The sequence below is a fragment of the Dipodomys spectabilis genome, unplaced genomic scaffold (assembly GCF_019054845.1).
Source record: "Dipodomys spectabilis isolate Male_0828 unplaced genomic scaffold, ASM1905484v1 ptg000288l, whole genome shotgun sequence".
Classification (NCBI taxonomy): Eukaryota; Metazoa; Chordata; class Mammalia; order Rodentia; family Heteromyidae; genus Dipodomys; species Dipodomys spectabilis.
Window position 1 is genome coordinate 7,389,320 of NW_024870965.1, and position 17,432 is coordinate 7,406,751.

The 17,432-nt window shown below is 36.7% G+C and overlaps 1 protein-coding gene across 5 annotated transcripts in view; it reads left to right on the top strand.

Annotated features, from left to right (window-relative positions):
- The window catches only part of Cdc42bpa (CDC42 binding protein kinase alpha), a 195,290-nt gene that overhangs the window by 97,276 nt on the left and 80,582 nt on the right, over positions 1-17,432 (top strand). For 2 of the 5 annotated variants that reach the window (XM_042701156.1, XM_042701152.1), the window contains exons 12-16: positions 2,391-2,524; positions 8,588-8,830; positions 9,014-9,124; positions 14,932-15,179; positions 17,074-17,179. In XM_042701156.1, the coding sequence (XP_042557090.1) occupies positions 2,391-2,524; positions 8,588-8,830; positions 9,014-9,124; positions 14,932-15,179; positions 17,074-17,179 (842 nt within the window). The remainder of the gene's footprint in view (positions 1-2,390; positions 2,525-8,587; positions 8,831-9,013; positions 9,125-14,931; positions 15,180-17,073; positions 17,180-17,432) is intronic. The other 3 variants (XM_042701153.1, XM_042701154.1, XM_042701155.1) reach the window with 3 other exon arrangements.

The window sequence follows — 17,432 nt, forward strand, 5'->3', positions numbered from 1 at the left end:
GGCATATAAGTTGATGATGGTAATATCCTCCTCTTGGATTGTTCCCTGTATTAGTATGTAGTGTCCATCCTTGTCTTTTTGTATTGATTTTAATGAAAAGTTTATTTTGTCAGATATCAGGATAGCTACACCTGCTTTCTTACTGGGGGCATTTGATTGGTAGATCCTTTCCCACCCCTTCACTCTGAGTTTGTTTGTATGTTTGGCTGAGAGGTGGATCTCCTGAAGGCAACAGATGGATGGGTCATGTTTTCTGATCCAATCTGCAGTTCTTTTTCTTTTGATTGGTGAATTAAGACCGTTAATATTAAGAGATAGTATGGAGAGATGCATTGTGGTCCCTGTCATTCCCTGTTTTCCTAAGTTTTTCTTCTTTCCTTTCCTCCTGTGCTTGCTCAGTTAGACTTCTATTAATACCTGTCTGGGTGCAGGTCCCTGTTCCTGGTTGCTTTCTTCAGGTTGTGTTCCCCCCTCTTAGTATTCTTTGTAATGCTGAAATGCCATAATTTTTAAAAATCAATAAGAGATCCTTAAAATCAAACACCCTAGGATCTTTCATTTTCTTTACGTAAAGACTACTACTAGAAGTGGGCATAAGAGAGGATAATGGAAAGGATGAGTCTGATTAAGATACATTGTTTGCATATACAGATATATAAAAATGAAACTCATTTACAACTAAATGATATTAACTTTAAAAAGTAGGAAAAAGAATAAAACGCAGTTAAATATATCTTTGCATGTATCTTCAAAAGTTGTGCAAAACTGTGCTTATCATAGCCTTGTAAAATGTCATGATTTTTAATGTATCTATAAATTTAGAGTGCTGTCAGCAAATTATAATGTAGAGTCATTTAGTACATGATACATTTTGTTATTTCTGATTATCAGGAGTCAAATTTTAATATACGATTAAGCCTCAGGTCCAGTATTATTTAATGGCATAGTGGTTATGAGTTTAAGAAGTTAGCACCAAGTTGCTTGGATTTGTTCTTTTCTCTGGTATGCATTTGGAAATGTGACGAGAACAATCTTTCAACCCTTGAGTTACTTCATCTGAACAAATGAAAGAACCAATTTATACCAGAGGTTTTTAGATCTTTTAAAAATCCAAGACTATTTTTTTTTCTTTTGGTCAGTCATGGGGCTTGGACTCTGGGCTTGGGCGCTGTCCCTGCGCTCTTCAGCTCAAGGCAAGCGCTCTACCGCTTGAACCACAGCGCCATCCGGTTTTCTAGTGGTTTATTGGAGATAAGAGTCTCACAGACTTTCTTGCCTGGGCTGGCTTTGAACCATGATCCTCAGATCTCAGCCTCCTGAGTAGCTAGGATTATAGGCATGAGCCACCGGTGCCCAGCTTCCAAGACTATTTTTTAAGTGCTGAAACTAGGCTGGATAATCTAGAATCACACTCTAAGAAAAAGCATCTAAAATTAATTGGATTGACATCAGCTTTAGGGTACTTACCATGAGTAGAAGGAACCCATTTTTGGGGATTGGGTAGTTGGTTTTGTGGTGCTTTCCATGAGTTAAACAGGAGGGTGTTTCATTTCTGCATTTCTACACATTTACAATGTTTTCCAATCAATCCAACCCCCTCTATCATTTTTCCTTTCGTGTTTTCTTAATTTAAAGTTTTTAATTAGTCTGAAGGTAAGGATTTTGAAAGCATGGCCTTTTTTTCCTAGTAAATATGTAAATTATTTCTGCATATGAACATTGTAGCTCTCTACATGGACATATTTCTTTTTCTTTTTGTTTTTACATTTCTTTTTTTTTTGTTATTATGAAAATACTGTACAGAGGGGTTACAATTACATGGGCAAGATAATGAGTACATTTCTTATCAAGCATTGTAGCCTCCTCCTTTGTTTCCCCTTCCCATCCCTTCCCATCCTCCTCCTGTCCCACCACCCAATCCTCCCCGCTCCCCCTCCCCCCCCCACCAAAGTTGTAAAGTTTGTTTTCGACATAGCGGCTTGTACATCTCATTGTTGCAATGGGTCCACCTGTATCCCTATTTAAACGATTTGTTTTTCCCCTGCTCCTCCACAAATTCAAATATAATGAAAGCCGGGGTTATACTGTGGGGGAGGGAGGGACATACAAAGCAACAAAGAAATAATCTTATAAATGTTAGAAACAATCGCATGAAAGAAAAAAACCATTTGAATACATGAAAGAAAAAAAACGTTTGAATACATAGAAATATTTCTTACATGAGTTGATATTCTTAACTTATTGTGAGTCATACTGGGATGTGGTATTCATAGCCACAATGACAAATTCAGATATCTTTTAAAAATAAAATTTGGTTGTTTTAAACCATGAGTTTAATCATGAATTTGCTTTGATAGAAATAGTAAAAGAAATGTTGGTTTTGTTTTTAGAATCAAGTCATTTGGAACAGCAACTTGAAGAAGCTAATTCTGCAAGGCGGGAACTCGATGATGCTTTCAGACAAATCAAAGCTTGTGAAAAACAAATCAAAATCTTACAACAGGAGAGGGAGGAGCTGAATAAGGTAAATATGACAGAGTATGTTAGTAAAGGCTGCTCCTACTCCTCATCTTGAACAACTAGAAGAATGAAACCATTCATATGAATTATAACAAAAATACTTCTTTTTAAAATTTGGTTTAAGAACTTAAGAATTATTGAATGTATATCATTTGATTATTAGCTATTAACAAAGAATCTTACATTCTTGAGGCCCTAAAGTTCAGAATCTTTTATGCATTTGGAAAGTTCATCAGAGAACTTGATTAAAATAAGTGTTACTATAGAAAAAGAGTATTATGAGGAAGTTAAGGAACAGTAAGATATGTTTCGTGTCTAAAAAGTAAAAATATGGACAAATTTAGTTTTTTTAAACCACGTGCTTTTATTTATTTATTTATTTATTTATTTTTTGTCAGTTGTGAGGCTTGAACTCTGGGCCTCAGTGCTGTCTTCAGCTCAAGGCTAGCTCTCTACCACTTGAGCCACAGTGCCACTTCCTTGACAAATTTTTCATTATAATTTACTGATGGGAACATTTCTTTAGAATGTCTTCAATGATTTTTCTAAATGTCAATTTTTCTTCCAAAGCAGCACAATTAAACAAGCTCAAGTCACTTTTGTAAAAATGTTGTATAAAACCTAAACATGATCAGAAAACTTGATCTAGATGCTACTAAGTACTGTGATTTTCATTAATAAAAGAATTTTGAGGTTGTTGCTGGCCAATTCAAACACAAGATCAGTAGTTCATAGTACAATTCAGTGATATGAGATACAATGCATTGATGAATATAGAGTGAAGTCCTTCTAAGAGAGATTCAAGGCATTATGCTTTCTAGGCAGCCACTGGAGTTGGGGACAAGTTGTAAGTCTTGTTACAAGTAAAGAAACAAGAAAGTAAAAATAAAAGTTTTTTTGCTTTTAAAGTCCATAATATTTTGATCATTTGGAAAGAAGTCAATTAAAAGGCCTGGTAGAGCTATTAAAGGTTGAATTAAAAGGCCTGGTAGAGCTATTAAAGGGTGAATTTGAGTCGGCACCCTTGGCTCTCACCTGTAATCCTCGCTACTCAGGAGCCGGAAATTTTTTTTTGTGGGGGGCGGGGGGTGGAGGGGGTCTGGTTGTGGGGCCTGAACTCTGGGCCTGGGCACTGTCCCTCAGCTCTTCAGCTCAAGGCGAGCACTCTACCACTTGAGCCACAGCACCACTTCTGGCTTTTTTCTTTTTGCTTATGTGGTGCTGAGGAATGGAACCCAGGGCATCAGGCATGCAAGGCAAGCGCTCTATCACTGAGCCACCCTCCCAGCCTGAGCCTGAAATCTTACGATCATAGTTTGAAGCCAGCTCAGCCACTAAGACTCTTAACCTCCAGCCAACTACCAAATGAGCTGAAAGTGGAGCTGTTGCTCAAGTGGTAGAGTGCTAACCTTGAGCACAAAAAGCCTCCAAATTCAAACCCTAGTAACTGGCACAAAAAAAGTAAAATAAAGACTGATTTTTATTTTCCCTTCCTGCAGTTTGAATTGTATAGATCATTTCAATTGATAGCCAGTGTAGTAACATTTGACATATGTTACATATTTTATGTGCTTTTTAAGTGCTTTGAGAATAATGCTGTAATATTATCAGTGGCTTATTAGATTATATTTATTGGTAGCATTAGTAAATTTTAGTTAACAAAATAATGAAATTCCGAATTCTCAGTTTATGGCAATAGGTATTTTGGCAGTTTCAAGTAAATTTTAATGCCAGACCCTTTTAACAGGAGAAAGGTAGAGCTGAAAAGAAACAGATTGTTCCAGTACAAAATTGTAAGTGGTTTAGCTAATAGTCTGTAGACAGTAGAGAGGCATCTCAGTTTTTCCATGTCCTTGCCAACTTGTGCTGCCTGAATATTTTTTTCATAGTAGCCATTGTAACAGCTGGGTGATTTTAACGTCTATAATGATTATTGATATTAAGCACTGTTTCATGTACCTATTGGCTAATTCTTTGTCTTCCTTGGCAAAATGTCCTTTGCCCGTTTCTAAGTTAGCAGATATTCTGTTCTTTATGATAATGCCAGGTTGGCTCCTAGTGTAACACCTATTACATTCTTCCAGTGATGTATAGGAGTTTCTGTGTTCAACAACATTTCATTACTGGGTTTTCCTTTGGACCAGACTACTCTAAATTGAGATTTTTAAGACTGAAATGAATTTATTGTTTTTCATTTGCATTTCTCTACTGAGGTTGTCAGGTTTCTTTGATCACTTGTACTGTCCACTATTTGAACTCTTTGTTTAGTGAAGTTCCTTAGTACAGTACTAAGTGTCCTTAATACAGTTTTCTGTTTGGTTGTTTGTCTTTTTTTTACTGGCTTATAAGAATTCCAAAATTTCTGGTCAGAATAACATTTCAGTAGTTATGAATATTAAAAAGATACCCAGCTTGTCTTTGTACTTACTTTAATTTTTCAGGTACTGGGATTCGAGCTTAGACCTTGTGTTTGCTAGGAATGCATTCTACTACTGAGCATAGACTCTGCCCAAAACTCTTATTTTTTTGTGTAATTGTTTGTCAGTATTTTGATTTATATATACTTACTTATGTTGGTATAGGAAGTAAGTGGTTAAAAAATTCTCCAACATTTCTATCCTGATTATTTTTATTTTTTGTCAGTTGTGGGGCTTGAACTCATGGCCTAGGCATTGTTCTTGAGTTCTTCCATTCAAGGCTGGCGCTATCCCACTTTGAGCCACAGCACTGCTTCTGGTTTTTGAGTGGTTAATTGGGTTTGAACTATGATCCCCAGATCTCAGCCTCCTGAATAGCTAGGATTACAAGTGTGAGCCACCAATGCCTGGCTTCTATCCTAATTTTTACAAGTTTCATCTTTGGTATTTATGTCATTATGACCACCAGTGTACACCACTGATGTAGCTTTGGGGTTCTCCTTTGATGTATTGATATAGTGACTTACATTATAGACTTCGTACTTCTAATGCATTTCTGAGTTAAGCCCAAATTACTCATGCATTATGTACTAAATAAATGGTAGCATGTGTCATGTTCATGTTGCAGGTTATTCTAGCACTATTACCAGTGCTTTATAAATATATCTTAATATTGTTTAATTTTTATCACAACTCCCTCAGGTTAGGTATTATTACTATGTTTTATTCTCCTTTTATTAATGGTGAGACTGAGTCCTGAGGAGTTGTTTTGTTCAAGTGTAGTTGGGATAGAAAGAGATGGAGCTGGACTTCAACACAAAGAATCTACACCAGATGTTTATATGTGTCAGCTTTGTACATCACTGGAAAGGATTTGCTCATTTAAAAAGAATCCTTACCACTGTTTTCCTGAGTGAAGTTGGCTTACAATTTTTTCTCTTACCTTTCTTGCTTTTTTTCATATTCAGAAGATATTAATATCAGGAAGAATGGGGGCAGCTTTGCTTCTTTTTTATTCTCTTGGGCAGCATGTGTAGGAGCAGTGCTCCGTGGAGGAGCCACTGGCTGGGAGGACCAGGGGGCTAAGGTCTCCCACACCACTGTGAGGACGGGCACTTCGGATAACAATTGGGTCTGTTACTTTATTAACTGAAAACAGTTTTGATGAATGCAGTTTTCTGGGAAATTGTTCACTTTATAATAACAGATGTATTGTATGGAATTCTCTTATGGTTTCCTGGTATCTCCTTTGATCTCCTCTAGATTTGTAGTTATGGCCTCTGTTTGCTTTCCTTATTTTATTTTCTATGACTGCATGTTGTTCCCCTGATCAACACCTCAAAGAATCACTTTTGGCTTTGTTGATCATTAGTATTCTTTCTGTTACATCCATTTATAGTCACTATGACTGCTCTATTTCAAACTTCCTTAAGAAGAATCATTGAGTTGCAACCTGGTTTTTCCTTTCCAAGTATTTCAGGCTGTGAGTCCCCCACTAAACAGAGCTTTACTGCATCATCAAGTTTTATAATGTACTAAACATTTTTCTGTTTGTTTCTGTATCTTTAATTTTTTTAGTTTTAAATATTTTAATCTGTGGGTTTTTTTCACTGACAAGTGAATTTCTTGTAAGTGTATTTTACAATTTCAATGTAGGATGTTATCTTTTTATTGTTCATTATTAATTGCAATGTTATCTAAGAACTTGATCTATATGATATCTGTTCTGTGAAATCTATTAGACTTTCATAGTTAAGACTTTAGTTTCATTTTTTAAATATTCAATGCATATTCTTGAAAAGAGTGCATTTCAAATACAGGATACAAACTTCTATACATATGAGGCTTGTAGAGAACTTTTGACATAATTCTTCCTAGTCACTATTTTAACTGCTCGATTTAAATATTAATAATTAAAAATTGAAATTTCTAGTCGTAGTGATGAGTGTACCAATTTTCTCTGAAATTCTAGTAATTTCTTTTTAATATATTTTAAGACTATCTTATAAAATTCACAGAATTTTATAATGATGTTGAATTTTGTGTTATTTTAGTTATATTCCTGTCCTAACAATCCTTTTTTCTGCTAAAGTTTAGATTTTGTTTCTTAATCTGGTATAAGTACCTTTAACTGGTGAGTTTAGCCATTTTCTATATCTACTATGATTACTACTGTTTGTGGATATGTTTCTACCACTTTTGGCTTTCTATTTGTCACACTTTCCTATGCTTCCTTTGTTCTCCTTTCACTAAAAAATGTAATATAAAATACATGTCACACAATATTTACCAACTTAACATTTTAAGTATGCAGTTTAATAGTAATAAATACATACATATTGTATACAACCAGTCTCAATTTTTTGTCAAATCTTTTTATAGGTATTTTGGCTTTTGGTTTGTATTTTCTATTCTTTTGGAGTTAGGTTTGCATTTTGCCATATATATTTACAATTAAATTAAATTTAGTATCTTAAGCTACTGCCCCTAAGTAACATAAGAGCATTTACTACTGTTTTATTTATATACTGTTTTTGACAAATATTTTAGTAATTATTTCCTTTATTGTAAAAATTAGACATTTTAATAATATAATCATACATATACATTTCTCATGCTTACATTAGCTACTAGTTTCTTAGTCCTCCATTTTTCTTGTGTTCTAGTTACTTCTGAAATGTTTTTTTCTAAAATAAAATTAAGATTTTTATAGTACAGATCTGATTTAATAAACTATTACTTTTGTATATATGAATCTTTATACTTGAAAGTAATTTTTCTGACCGTACAATAGTAGTTTTCATTTCTTTGTAAACATTTTCTTTCTTTGCTGTTGTTACTTCCTGTGCCTGTTCTGAGTCTGATTGTGAGTGGCGAGTAAGCGATTTTGTCAAGTACACAACATATACATACTCATCTTTTTAAGTTTATTTCTCTGGTGTTATCCAGTTTCAGTTTTTCTGGGTTTGGTTTCTTTTTCCTTTTGCTTGCTTCATAAATGTAGAAAGACATGATGGATCCATGTCTTTCATTTTAAACACATTGTTTCCATTTCTTAAGGCTTGATAAAGTTCTTTTGTAAACCTATGGTAATCCTTTGTTATCTTGTCATTTTTATCATGCTTTTATTTCTTCAAATAGTTCATTCATAACAATCTTACACTGATATCTGATTATTCCAATACCCAAATACTTTTCTTACTTATTTTCTGTTGTTCCTATTGTTTGATTAGGGAGGTTTATTCTTTGAGTCTTTGGGAGTCTGTGCTTATGAGCTCTTACTTGTTCGTTCTTCATGTGTGAAAAATTAAAATTCCTTGAGCTTCTTCCCTCCAAAGAAAATATGCATTCTTTTTGTTGTGAGACTGGGAGTTGCCCTGATGGGCATTGCTTTAGCTCTGAATGAGGGAATCTCAGGTTATGTCTTCTATTCCCTTTCTCTCAGTTGTGGAACCAAGGTTAAGTCCCTTGCTCCCTTGCACTTACCATGTAAGAAAGTATAAACAGAGCCCCACATTGTTCGTATCCCTTAATGATGTCCTTAAGTGAATCATTGTGATCCTTCCTGGCTTAATGATAGCACTTTGATGGCCAGTTTGGTCTCTTAAGTTGCAGAATTGGTAACATATATTCTTTTTACAAAACTGTAGGAACTAGTCCAGGCTAGTGAGCGATTAAAAAACCAATCCAAAGAGCTGAAAGACGCACACTGTCAGAGGAAACTGGCCATGCAGGAATTCATGGAGATCAATGAGCGGCTAACAGAATTACACACCCAGAAACAGAAACTTGCTCGACATGTCCGAGATAAGGAAGAAGAGGTGGACCTAGTGATGCAGAAAGTTGAAAGCTTAAGGCAAGAGCTGCGCAGAACAGAAAGAGCCAAGAAAGAGGTTAGTAGTTAGGCAGATTTCATAGTGCCCGTGGGTAGTGATGGACACTGCCTTTTGAGATCAGTGAAAAACTATGCATCTCATTCTTTGTTTGGAGAGTCATTAGTGGTACTATGTTTTATGAATTTCAATACTTAAGATGGAAAAAAACTATAAGTCTGAAATCTTTATTTAATTTTCAAGCTGGAAGTTCACAGGGAAGCTCTAGTCGCCGAGGCATCTAAAGACAGGAAGCTGCGTGAGCAGAGCGAACACTACTCGAAGCAACTGGAGAACGAGCTGGAAGGACTGAAGGTATCTTTGGCGTCACATTCTGTATTTTCTTCTCTGTAGGCATGACAGGAGTGTTAGCTTTTATACTTTACTTGGTGTAGAATGAGAACTAACTGTCCTTCATTGTCATTCTTAATTCTCATCAAGATTTTTTAATCATGCTGAAGAGAAAGTCTGTGTTTAGTGGAGAATATGAGCTTACTAAGAGGGAGTTAGAATTAGGATATTTATGGAAGATTGCCTACCTGAACAGGATGTACTTGCTTGTGAGCAGTATCCAGGACCTTTGTCTTTTGTGAATGAGTATTGTCATTCATGGCTACAAATCTTTCGATTCCCGTGTCTCAATTTCCTTAAAAGAAAATAGTGCTGTAATGGTTAATTTTGATTGTCAAATTAATGAGCTTGAGGAATACCTGCAAGATTGATAAAGCACAACTCTCCATTTGTCTGAAGTTGTTGCCAGAGACAATTAGATCATGAGGGCTCTGACCCAATGAATGAAGGAATCTCTTAATGGACTCATAACATTATGGAATTATTATTGGTGAAAAGGAAGAGGTGGGACCCAACTGGAGGATGCAGGTTATCAAGGGCATGTCCTTAAGGGTGACATCTGACTCTGGGTTCTTCATGCACTTCCCTGTCTCTGCCTGCTGTTTGTTTTGAGGTAAACAGCCTCTACCTCCACATCCTCCTGCTGCCAGGACATTCTGCCTCAGCATAGACTCCAAGTCTGTGTCAAGGACTATAAAATGAAATCGGTGGAACCATGAGCTAAGTAAAGTAATTCTTCCCTTTCAGTTGTTCTGTCAGGTATTTCAGTCCGAGCAATGAGAAAACTAAATAATGCAAGTGTCTAAGCTTTCTTCCTGTTTATACTTTATAGTTCTTTTTCATTACCTAAAGAACTTAGAATACTGTTGGAACAAAAGTAGATGAGGGATAAAAAGTACTTCAGACAGTAATTCCTTCTCACAGGAATCTTGCTTTACATGAGAACACACAAAAGGTGTATTTCTCCTAAAGCTAATGAAGCCTCTGCATTTTCTAAATCTTGGTGCTAAGTTCTATATAATAGTTTAATTTTTACTTTTTTCTAAAATAAATATCGCTACATTGAAAACTCCAAATCACATATAGTTCCCTCTTTTTAGACATTCATAAATTTGAGATTAGAACTACCCAGTAAATAATGTATTTAAAGAGCTTATAGATAGTAAAGTTTCATAAGTGTTTGCTATGATTGCAACCAGAATATCCTTTTATTTGGGTGTTTTGTTAATTTTTTGTGTGTAGGAACTCGTGTTATTCAGACAATACTGTCTTTATTCTGAGTCTGCATCATTTGCTGTCATGTGTACAATGACAATGATATTAGCAGTACTGATCCTGTTAGATGATGATACTAGCAGTGATGGCAGAGGCTGACATCTCTGTGTCTGTATCATTTAATAAAATAAAAGGGCAATCATATATCCCTTTTCTAAGCCTTTTAGAGTAAAAGAGGTATGGAGTATAGGCTGGCAAAAGATGAAGCATTTCTGGTGGAGAGTAACAGGGCTGGTATGTGCTCCACTAGCTTAATCTATATGCTATTCTGTGTACAGGATGTATACTGTGGCTCTTCCTGTACAGAGCTGTGTCATAAGATCAGCAGAAAACATGACATGGTTCTCCCTACCCTCTTTTTTTTTGGGGGGGGGGGGTTGTGGGGCTTGAATTCAAGGCCTAGGTGCTGTCCCTGAGCTCTTTTGCTCAAGGCTAGTGCTCTACCACTTTGAGCCTCAGTTCTACTTCCAGGTTTTCAGTGGTTAATTGGAGATAAGATTCTCATGGGAAGCTGGGTGTCGGTGGCTCATGCCTGCAATCCTAGCTACTCAGGAGGCTGAGATCTGAGGATCTCGGTTCAAAGCCAGCCCAGGCAGGAAGGTCCGTGAGACTCTTTATCTCCAATAAACCACCAGAAAACCCGAAGTGGAGCTGTGGTTCAAGTGGTAGAGTGCTCACCTTGAGCTGATGAGTTGAGGGACAGTACCCAGGCCCAGAGTTCAGGCCCCACAACCAACCAAAAAAAAGAATCTCATGGGGACTTTTTCTGCTTGGATCGGCTTTGAACCTTGATCCTCAAATCTCAGCCTCTTGAGTAGTTAGGATTAAAGATGTGAGCCAACGGTTCCCTGCTATACCTTCTTTACATTTACACCTATTCTCTCCTCAGGCTATTTTCTGAAAGTGAGGCTTCTTGGTTAAAACATACAAATTTTAAAACATACTTGGCTCTTTTAAAGTTTGTAGAAATGTTTACTCCATTTAGTTTTCAATAGATGTGAAGGGCTAAATAGTTCTACATTTAAGAGATACTTCAGTATCCCATTTCTAGTAATACATAAAACATACAGACAGAAGCAGAATAGGATATTGAAGTTTTGAACAACACTGTAATCATCTTAACCTAACATTTGTATTATTTCCAACTTCTCCCAAACACAGCAGAATATGCTTTTTTTTTTTTTTTTTTTTTTTTTTTTTTGGGTCCGGTCATGGCATCTGAACTCTGGGCCTGGGTGCTGTCCCTCAGCTCTTCAGCTCAAGGCTAGCACTCTACCACTTGAGCTACAGCGCCACTTCAGGTTTTCTGAGTGGTTTATTGGAGGTAAGAGTCTCACAGACTTTTCCTTCCCAGGACTGGCTTTGAACCTAGATCCTCAGATCTCAGCCTCCCTTGTAGCTAAGATTATAGGTGTGAGCCACTGGTGCCCAGCTTTTTAGGGTCATTTTAAAGAATTAATTGCCATATCCAGGATTTTCTAAAAGTCTTATTGTTATAGTGTTAATGTTAGTTAATTCTCAGCTAATTTTTGAATGTACTGTGAGATGGATCCAACTTTTTTTTTTTTTTTTGTGGTGAGCTTTGTCATTAAAAAGCTTATGTCCGGGCTGGGAAAGTGGCTCAGTGGTAGAGTGCTTGCCTTGCATGCATGAGGCCCTGGGTTCTATTCCTCAGCACCACATAAGCAAAAAGAAAAAAAGCCGGAAGTGGCACTGTGGCTCAAGTGGTAGAGGGCTAACCTTGAGCTGAAGAACTGAGGGACAGCGCCCAGGCCCAGAGTTCAGGCTCCATGATTAACAAAAAAAAACAAAAAAAAAGCTTGTGTCCTCCAACTTTACCTTTGTCAACACTGCTTTGGCTGTTTTGGCCCCTTGAATTCCCACATGAATGTGAAGGTTTCTTAAGAAAAAGCTGTTGGAATTTAATAGGGACTAAGTTGAATCTGTATACCACTATGATACTTGAGTGGTATCAAGTTCTATTATACATAAATACAGAATGTCTTTCCATCTATTTAGGTCTTAACTAATTTTTGCAGTACTGTGTAGTTATCAGTGTAATTTTCATCTGGTAGCGGATTAATACCTAGGTTATAAAAAGAACTAAACTCAACAATGGAAACAAACAACCTAATGAACATACCTCAAAAGGACACATACATGTGACCAGGAAGCAAATAAAAGGACACTTAGCATCATTAATCATTAGGGAAATAGAAATAAAACCAAATGAGACATCACTTTGTACTATTAGGTAGCTAAATTTAAAGAAAAATAATATGTGGGTGAGGATGTAGGAAAATATATCTTCATAACTGATGGAACTATGAAATCATATGCTATTTAAAAACAAGTTGTTGTTTCTTTAAAAAGGTAAACACAAAACTACAGTATGACTAAGCAATCCCATTTCTGTGAATATAGCCTAAATAGTTGAAAACAGGTACTCTAATATTTACACCAGTGTTCATGAAAGCATCATTGCAGTAGCCCAAACAGCCCAGTGTGGACGTAGCAACAGATGGATGAAGAACCTGAGGTGTGGGCAGGCCGAGGCCTCCGCCACTCTGCTGTGAGAAGGAATGAAATTCTGCAGTTTGCTGCAGCATGGCTGAATCTGGAAAGCCTTGAGTGAAAGAAAAGAACAAATAATACATGATTCCACTTGCATGGCATAGCTAGAAAGCCACATTTTTATTGTTGTTTGTTTTATGATAACCATAGAATGGCCAAATTTTTAAGAGACACAAAATAGAACAGAGTGGGTAAAGGGGAAACTGGATTCTTTGTGGCCACAGAGTTTTAGGGGGTTGATGATGCTGCACAACATAGCAGATGCAGTCTGTGCAGCACAAGGACTTGAGCTCTTACCTTCCTCAGTCACGGTCCCTCACATCTCCACCCTCTTGCTCCACTTTCATATGTGAACATAAAAATATTTTAACAAATTCACCCTCCTGCTAGTACCTTCATCCCAGATGTGACCTCTTTACATTTGGCAGCATACATTTAACACTCACATAACATTTGCATTTGACAATTACATTTAACATTATTTAGAGGGGTTCACTGTGGTATTTCACACATGCATGTCCAGTTACTCAATCAGATTGACTCCTCATTGCTCACTTTCCCATCTCCCTGTCCCCTTGTACTCAACAACTTTGAGTGAGTTTCACTTTGTAATCCTCATACACAGATGTTTTGTATTTTCATTCTAATATTCTCTTGAAAAAAAATTTTTTTTGGTCAGTCGTGGGATTTGAATTCTGGGCCTGGGCGCTGTCCCTGAGCTCTTCAACTCAAGGCTCTACCCCTTGAGCCACAGCGCCACTTCCAGTTTTCTGGTGTTAATTGAAGATAAGAATCTCACAGATTTTCCTGCCCAGGCTGGCTTTGAACTGTGATCCTCAGATATTAGCCTCCTGAGTAGCTAAGATGACATGCATGAGCCGCCGGTGCTGGACTCACATTTCTTCTTTTATAGGGACACATTCATACTGGGTGAGGGCCCACTGTAAAAACCTTTTAGCCTAATTACCTTGAAAGACCATTTTTATTTTTCATTACCACAGTTTGAACTGAAAAGGTTTGAGCTTCATGCTAGCTACAGAGGCACTCTACAACTTACATGCCTTTTTTCCTGAAAAAAGATCATGTTCTAACATACTGCTGGTTAGGTCTTCAACATAGAAATCTCGGAGAGAGAATTCAGCCCTAACACTTACTTTGTGTACTTAACAGTGTAATAAGCATTTTTGCTTGCTAAAAATTATTAGGTACATAATTTTAGTAATTATAAATAGTCCAAGAATAATATCCACATGAGCAGCCCTCTACAATTAAATTTTGGTTTGTTTTTACTTCTGTAATACTGTAATTTTCATGAGCAGAGCTTTTTCTGTTATCATTTTTTAGACCAGATACCTAGACATGAAATTAGCAGATCATTTTGAGATACTTTATAAATACCACAGATGTCTGCAGATAAGAAAAACGAAAGCAGTTATGGCTGGTTTTGCTTTTCTTGATTTTTTTTTTTTTTTTTTTTTGCCAGTCCTGAGGCTTGGATTCACGGCCTAGACTCTGCCCCTGAGCTTCTCTGTGCTCAAGGCTAGTGCTTTACCACTTGAGCCATAGCACTACTTCCTGCTTTTTCTGAATAGTTTACTGGGCATAGGAGTCTCATGGACTTTCCTGCCCAGGCTGGCTTCAAACTGCAATCTGCAGATCTCAGCCTACTGAGTAGCTAGGATTACATGTGTGAGTGCCCAACTTGCTTTTCTTGATTTTTTTTTTGTGGGCTGTTTACTAATCATATATTCTATTGGTAATTTGTCTCTTATTTAATTGTATTTTTATTTAATTTTGACAGTCCTACTATTTGTCCTTGTCAATTCATACGCAGATATATGTATACTCATACAGGAAGGATAAATTATTTGTTATCTTCTTATTCTTACAGATGAACTAATCTTTTGTTCTTATTTCTATAGCAGAAACAAATTACTTATTCACCAGGAATATGCAGTATAGAACATCAGCAAGAGATAAACAAACTAAAAACTGATTTGGAAAAGAAAAGTATTTTTTATGAAGAAGAAATATCTAAAAGAGAAGGAATCCATGCAAATGAGATTAAAAACCTAAAGAAAGAACTACATGATTCAGAAGGCCAGCAACTTGCTCTCAACAAGGAAATTTTGGTTTTAAAAGACAAACTGGAAAAAACAAGGAGAGAAACGTAAGAATCAAGTTGTTTATCCATTAGTACATATTTACTGAGTATCTGTTGTATGTTGGTCAAGTACTGGAGATAGACAAGTAAAAGATATCTCATATATCTCTGAGATATCTCACTTCTCAAGAAGACCAAAGTCAAGACTGGTAAATAGAAAATTAGTACAGAAGGTCAGGAAAGCAAGTGTATAAAAATAGAAGCACACAGGAAAGCTCCTTTGGTACAGTTAAGGCTTTCTGGACAAAACTATCTCAGCTGAGCTGTAAGAAATAAGAAAAAAAAAGCCAGGCACTGGTGGCTCACGTCTGTAATCCTAGATACTCAAGAGGCTGAGATCTGAGGATTGCAATTCAAAGCCAGCCCAGGCAGGAAAGTCCATGAGACTCTTTATCTCCAATTAACCACCAGAAAACTGGAAGTAGCGCTGTGGCTCAAATGGTAGAGTGCTCACCTTGAGCTGAAGAACTGAGGGACAGTGCCCAGGCCCAGAGTTCAAGACCCACGACCAACAAAAAAAAAAAAAAGAGAGAGAAAGAGAGAGGAAAGAAAGAAAGAAAGAAAGAAGTGGGGAAGAGTGCCAAGGCAGAGAGAACAGAATGTTCTTAGACCTGAAGGCAAAGGGAAGCATAGCACATTCGGAAAATGAAAGCTGCTTAACTGTGGTGGAAGCCTGACAGGAAGCTCATGTGAGAAGTGAGGCAGAAAGAAAAACAGAGGCAAGGCTATGAAGCTGGCCTTATCCTAAGACCACTGAAGGAACAGGACATGATTCTATTTATATTTTGGAACGACCACTTGCTCTACTGTGCTAGAATGGTATGGAAACAGCAGGAGGAGAAAGGCACCTGTGCCCAGAGTGATGGACTCATATGATGATGGTGAGCTTATGAAAGAGTGAGCTGGGCTCCGAAGGTCTCTGGAAAGGACAGGACCCACAGGATGCCATGACTGGCTGCTTAGGTTTCAGGCAACCAAATTTATATCATTGTCATTCTCTTCTGACATTGGAAGCCCAATTTACTCATTTTGGTACATTCGTTCAAAATTATGTTATAACACTAAATGCAGATCACCTTGTGTGGAGTAGGATGCAGCAGTAATGAATCAGATAAGGAAAATCACTGTTCTTACAGAGCTCTCTTCTAGTGTAACTAAAGGCAGTAAAGGGGAGAAGTAAAACATGGAATATACTACAAAGTGGTCAATGCAGGGATTCCTTGTACTATTTTTACTATAAATGAAATAATTTCAGAATTAATTTTGAAACATATCTAAATTCATGTACAAATTTATTTTTAGCTATTTGTAAAAGCATAGAATACTATTTTAGTGAGATTAGTAAGGTTATAAAATGACTGGCCCAATCTTAAGTAAGGGCTTCTAACTAAATTTTGTAAGATTATTGTGAAACAGATATACAAAGAAAAATTAGTCTCAGACTAAATTTATCTTTTAACCTCAATGAAGGTAAGGAGGCAGATGATAATTTTGATGTTCATTTAGAAATGTAGCTTATTTAATGAAATATTTCCTGATTATACAGTCTCTGCCACCTCATCCCAGATAAGGGTTTGTTGTACTACCTTATTTTATTTTCTTTATGCTACTTACTGAAATCACTTCTGAAATGAACTTCTTAAGCTCAGTTATTAGCTTTTAGTTGCTCATCTTCCCTGTACTGGAATGTAAGATCTGTGAAAGCAGGGCTTATCTGAAAAGTCCAAAACAGTTTGTAAAAATAAAGCCAAATGGATGAGTAAACCAGTCAGCATTGCAGTATTGTACATCCTTGGAATGCACTTTTTGTCAGGTACCATATAGCGATGCTAAAAATAATTTTAAGTTTTCAATTACCTTTGCTTCAGTTCTTTGTTTTCTTTTTGTTTTTGATTATTAGTCAAAGTGAAAGGGAAGAATTTGAAAATGAGTTCAAGCAACAGTATGAACGAGAAAAAGTTTTACTAACTGAAGAAAATAAAAAGTTGACAAGTGAACTTGATAAGGTGAGTGATTCAGTGTCACTTGTATTCATTAAGCATTGTGATGGAAATTGTGGGTATGATTACTAGTTGTGGGAATGTCTATGATGGAGAGTTGTTTTTTTTTTTTTTTTTTTTTGGGGGGGGGGGGGTCCGGTTGTGGGCCTGAACTCTGGGCCTGGGTGCTGTCCCTCAGCTCTTCAGATCAAGGCTAGCGCTCTATCACTTGAGCCACAGCACCACTTCCGGCTTTTTTCTTTTTGCTTATGTGGTGCTG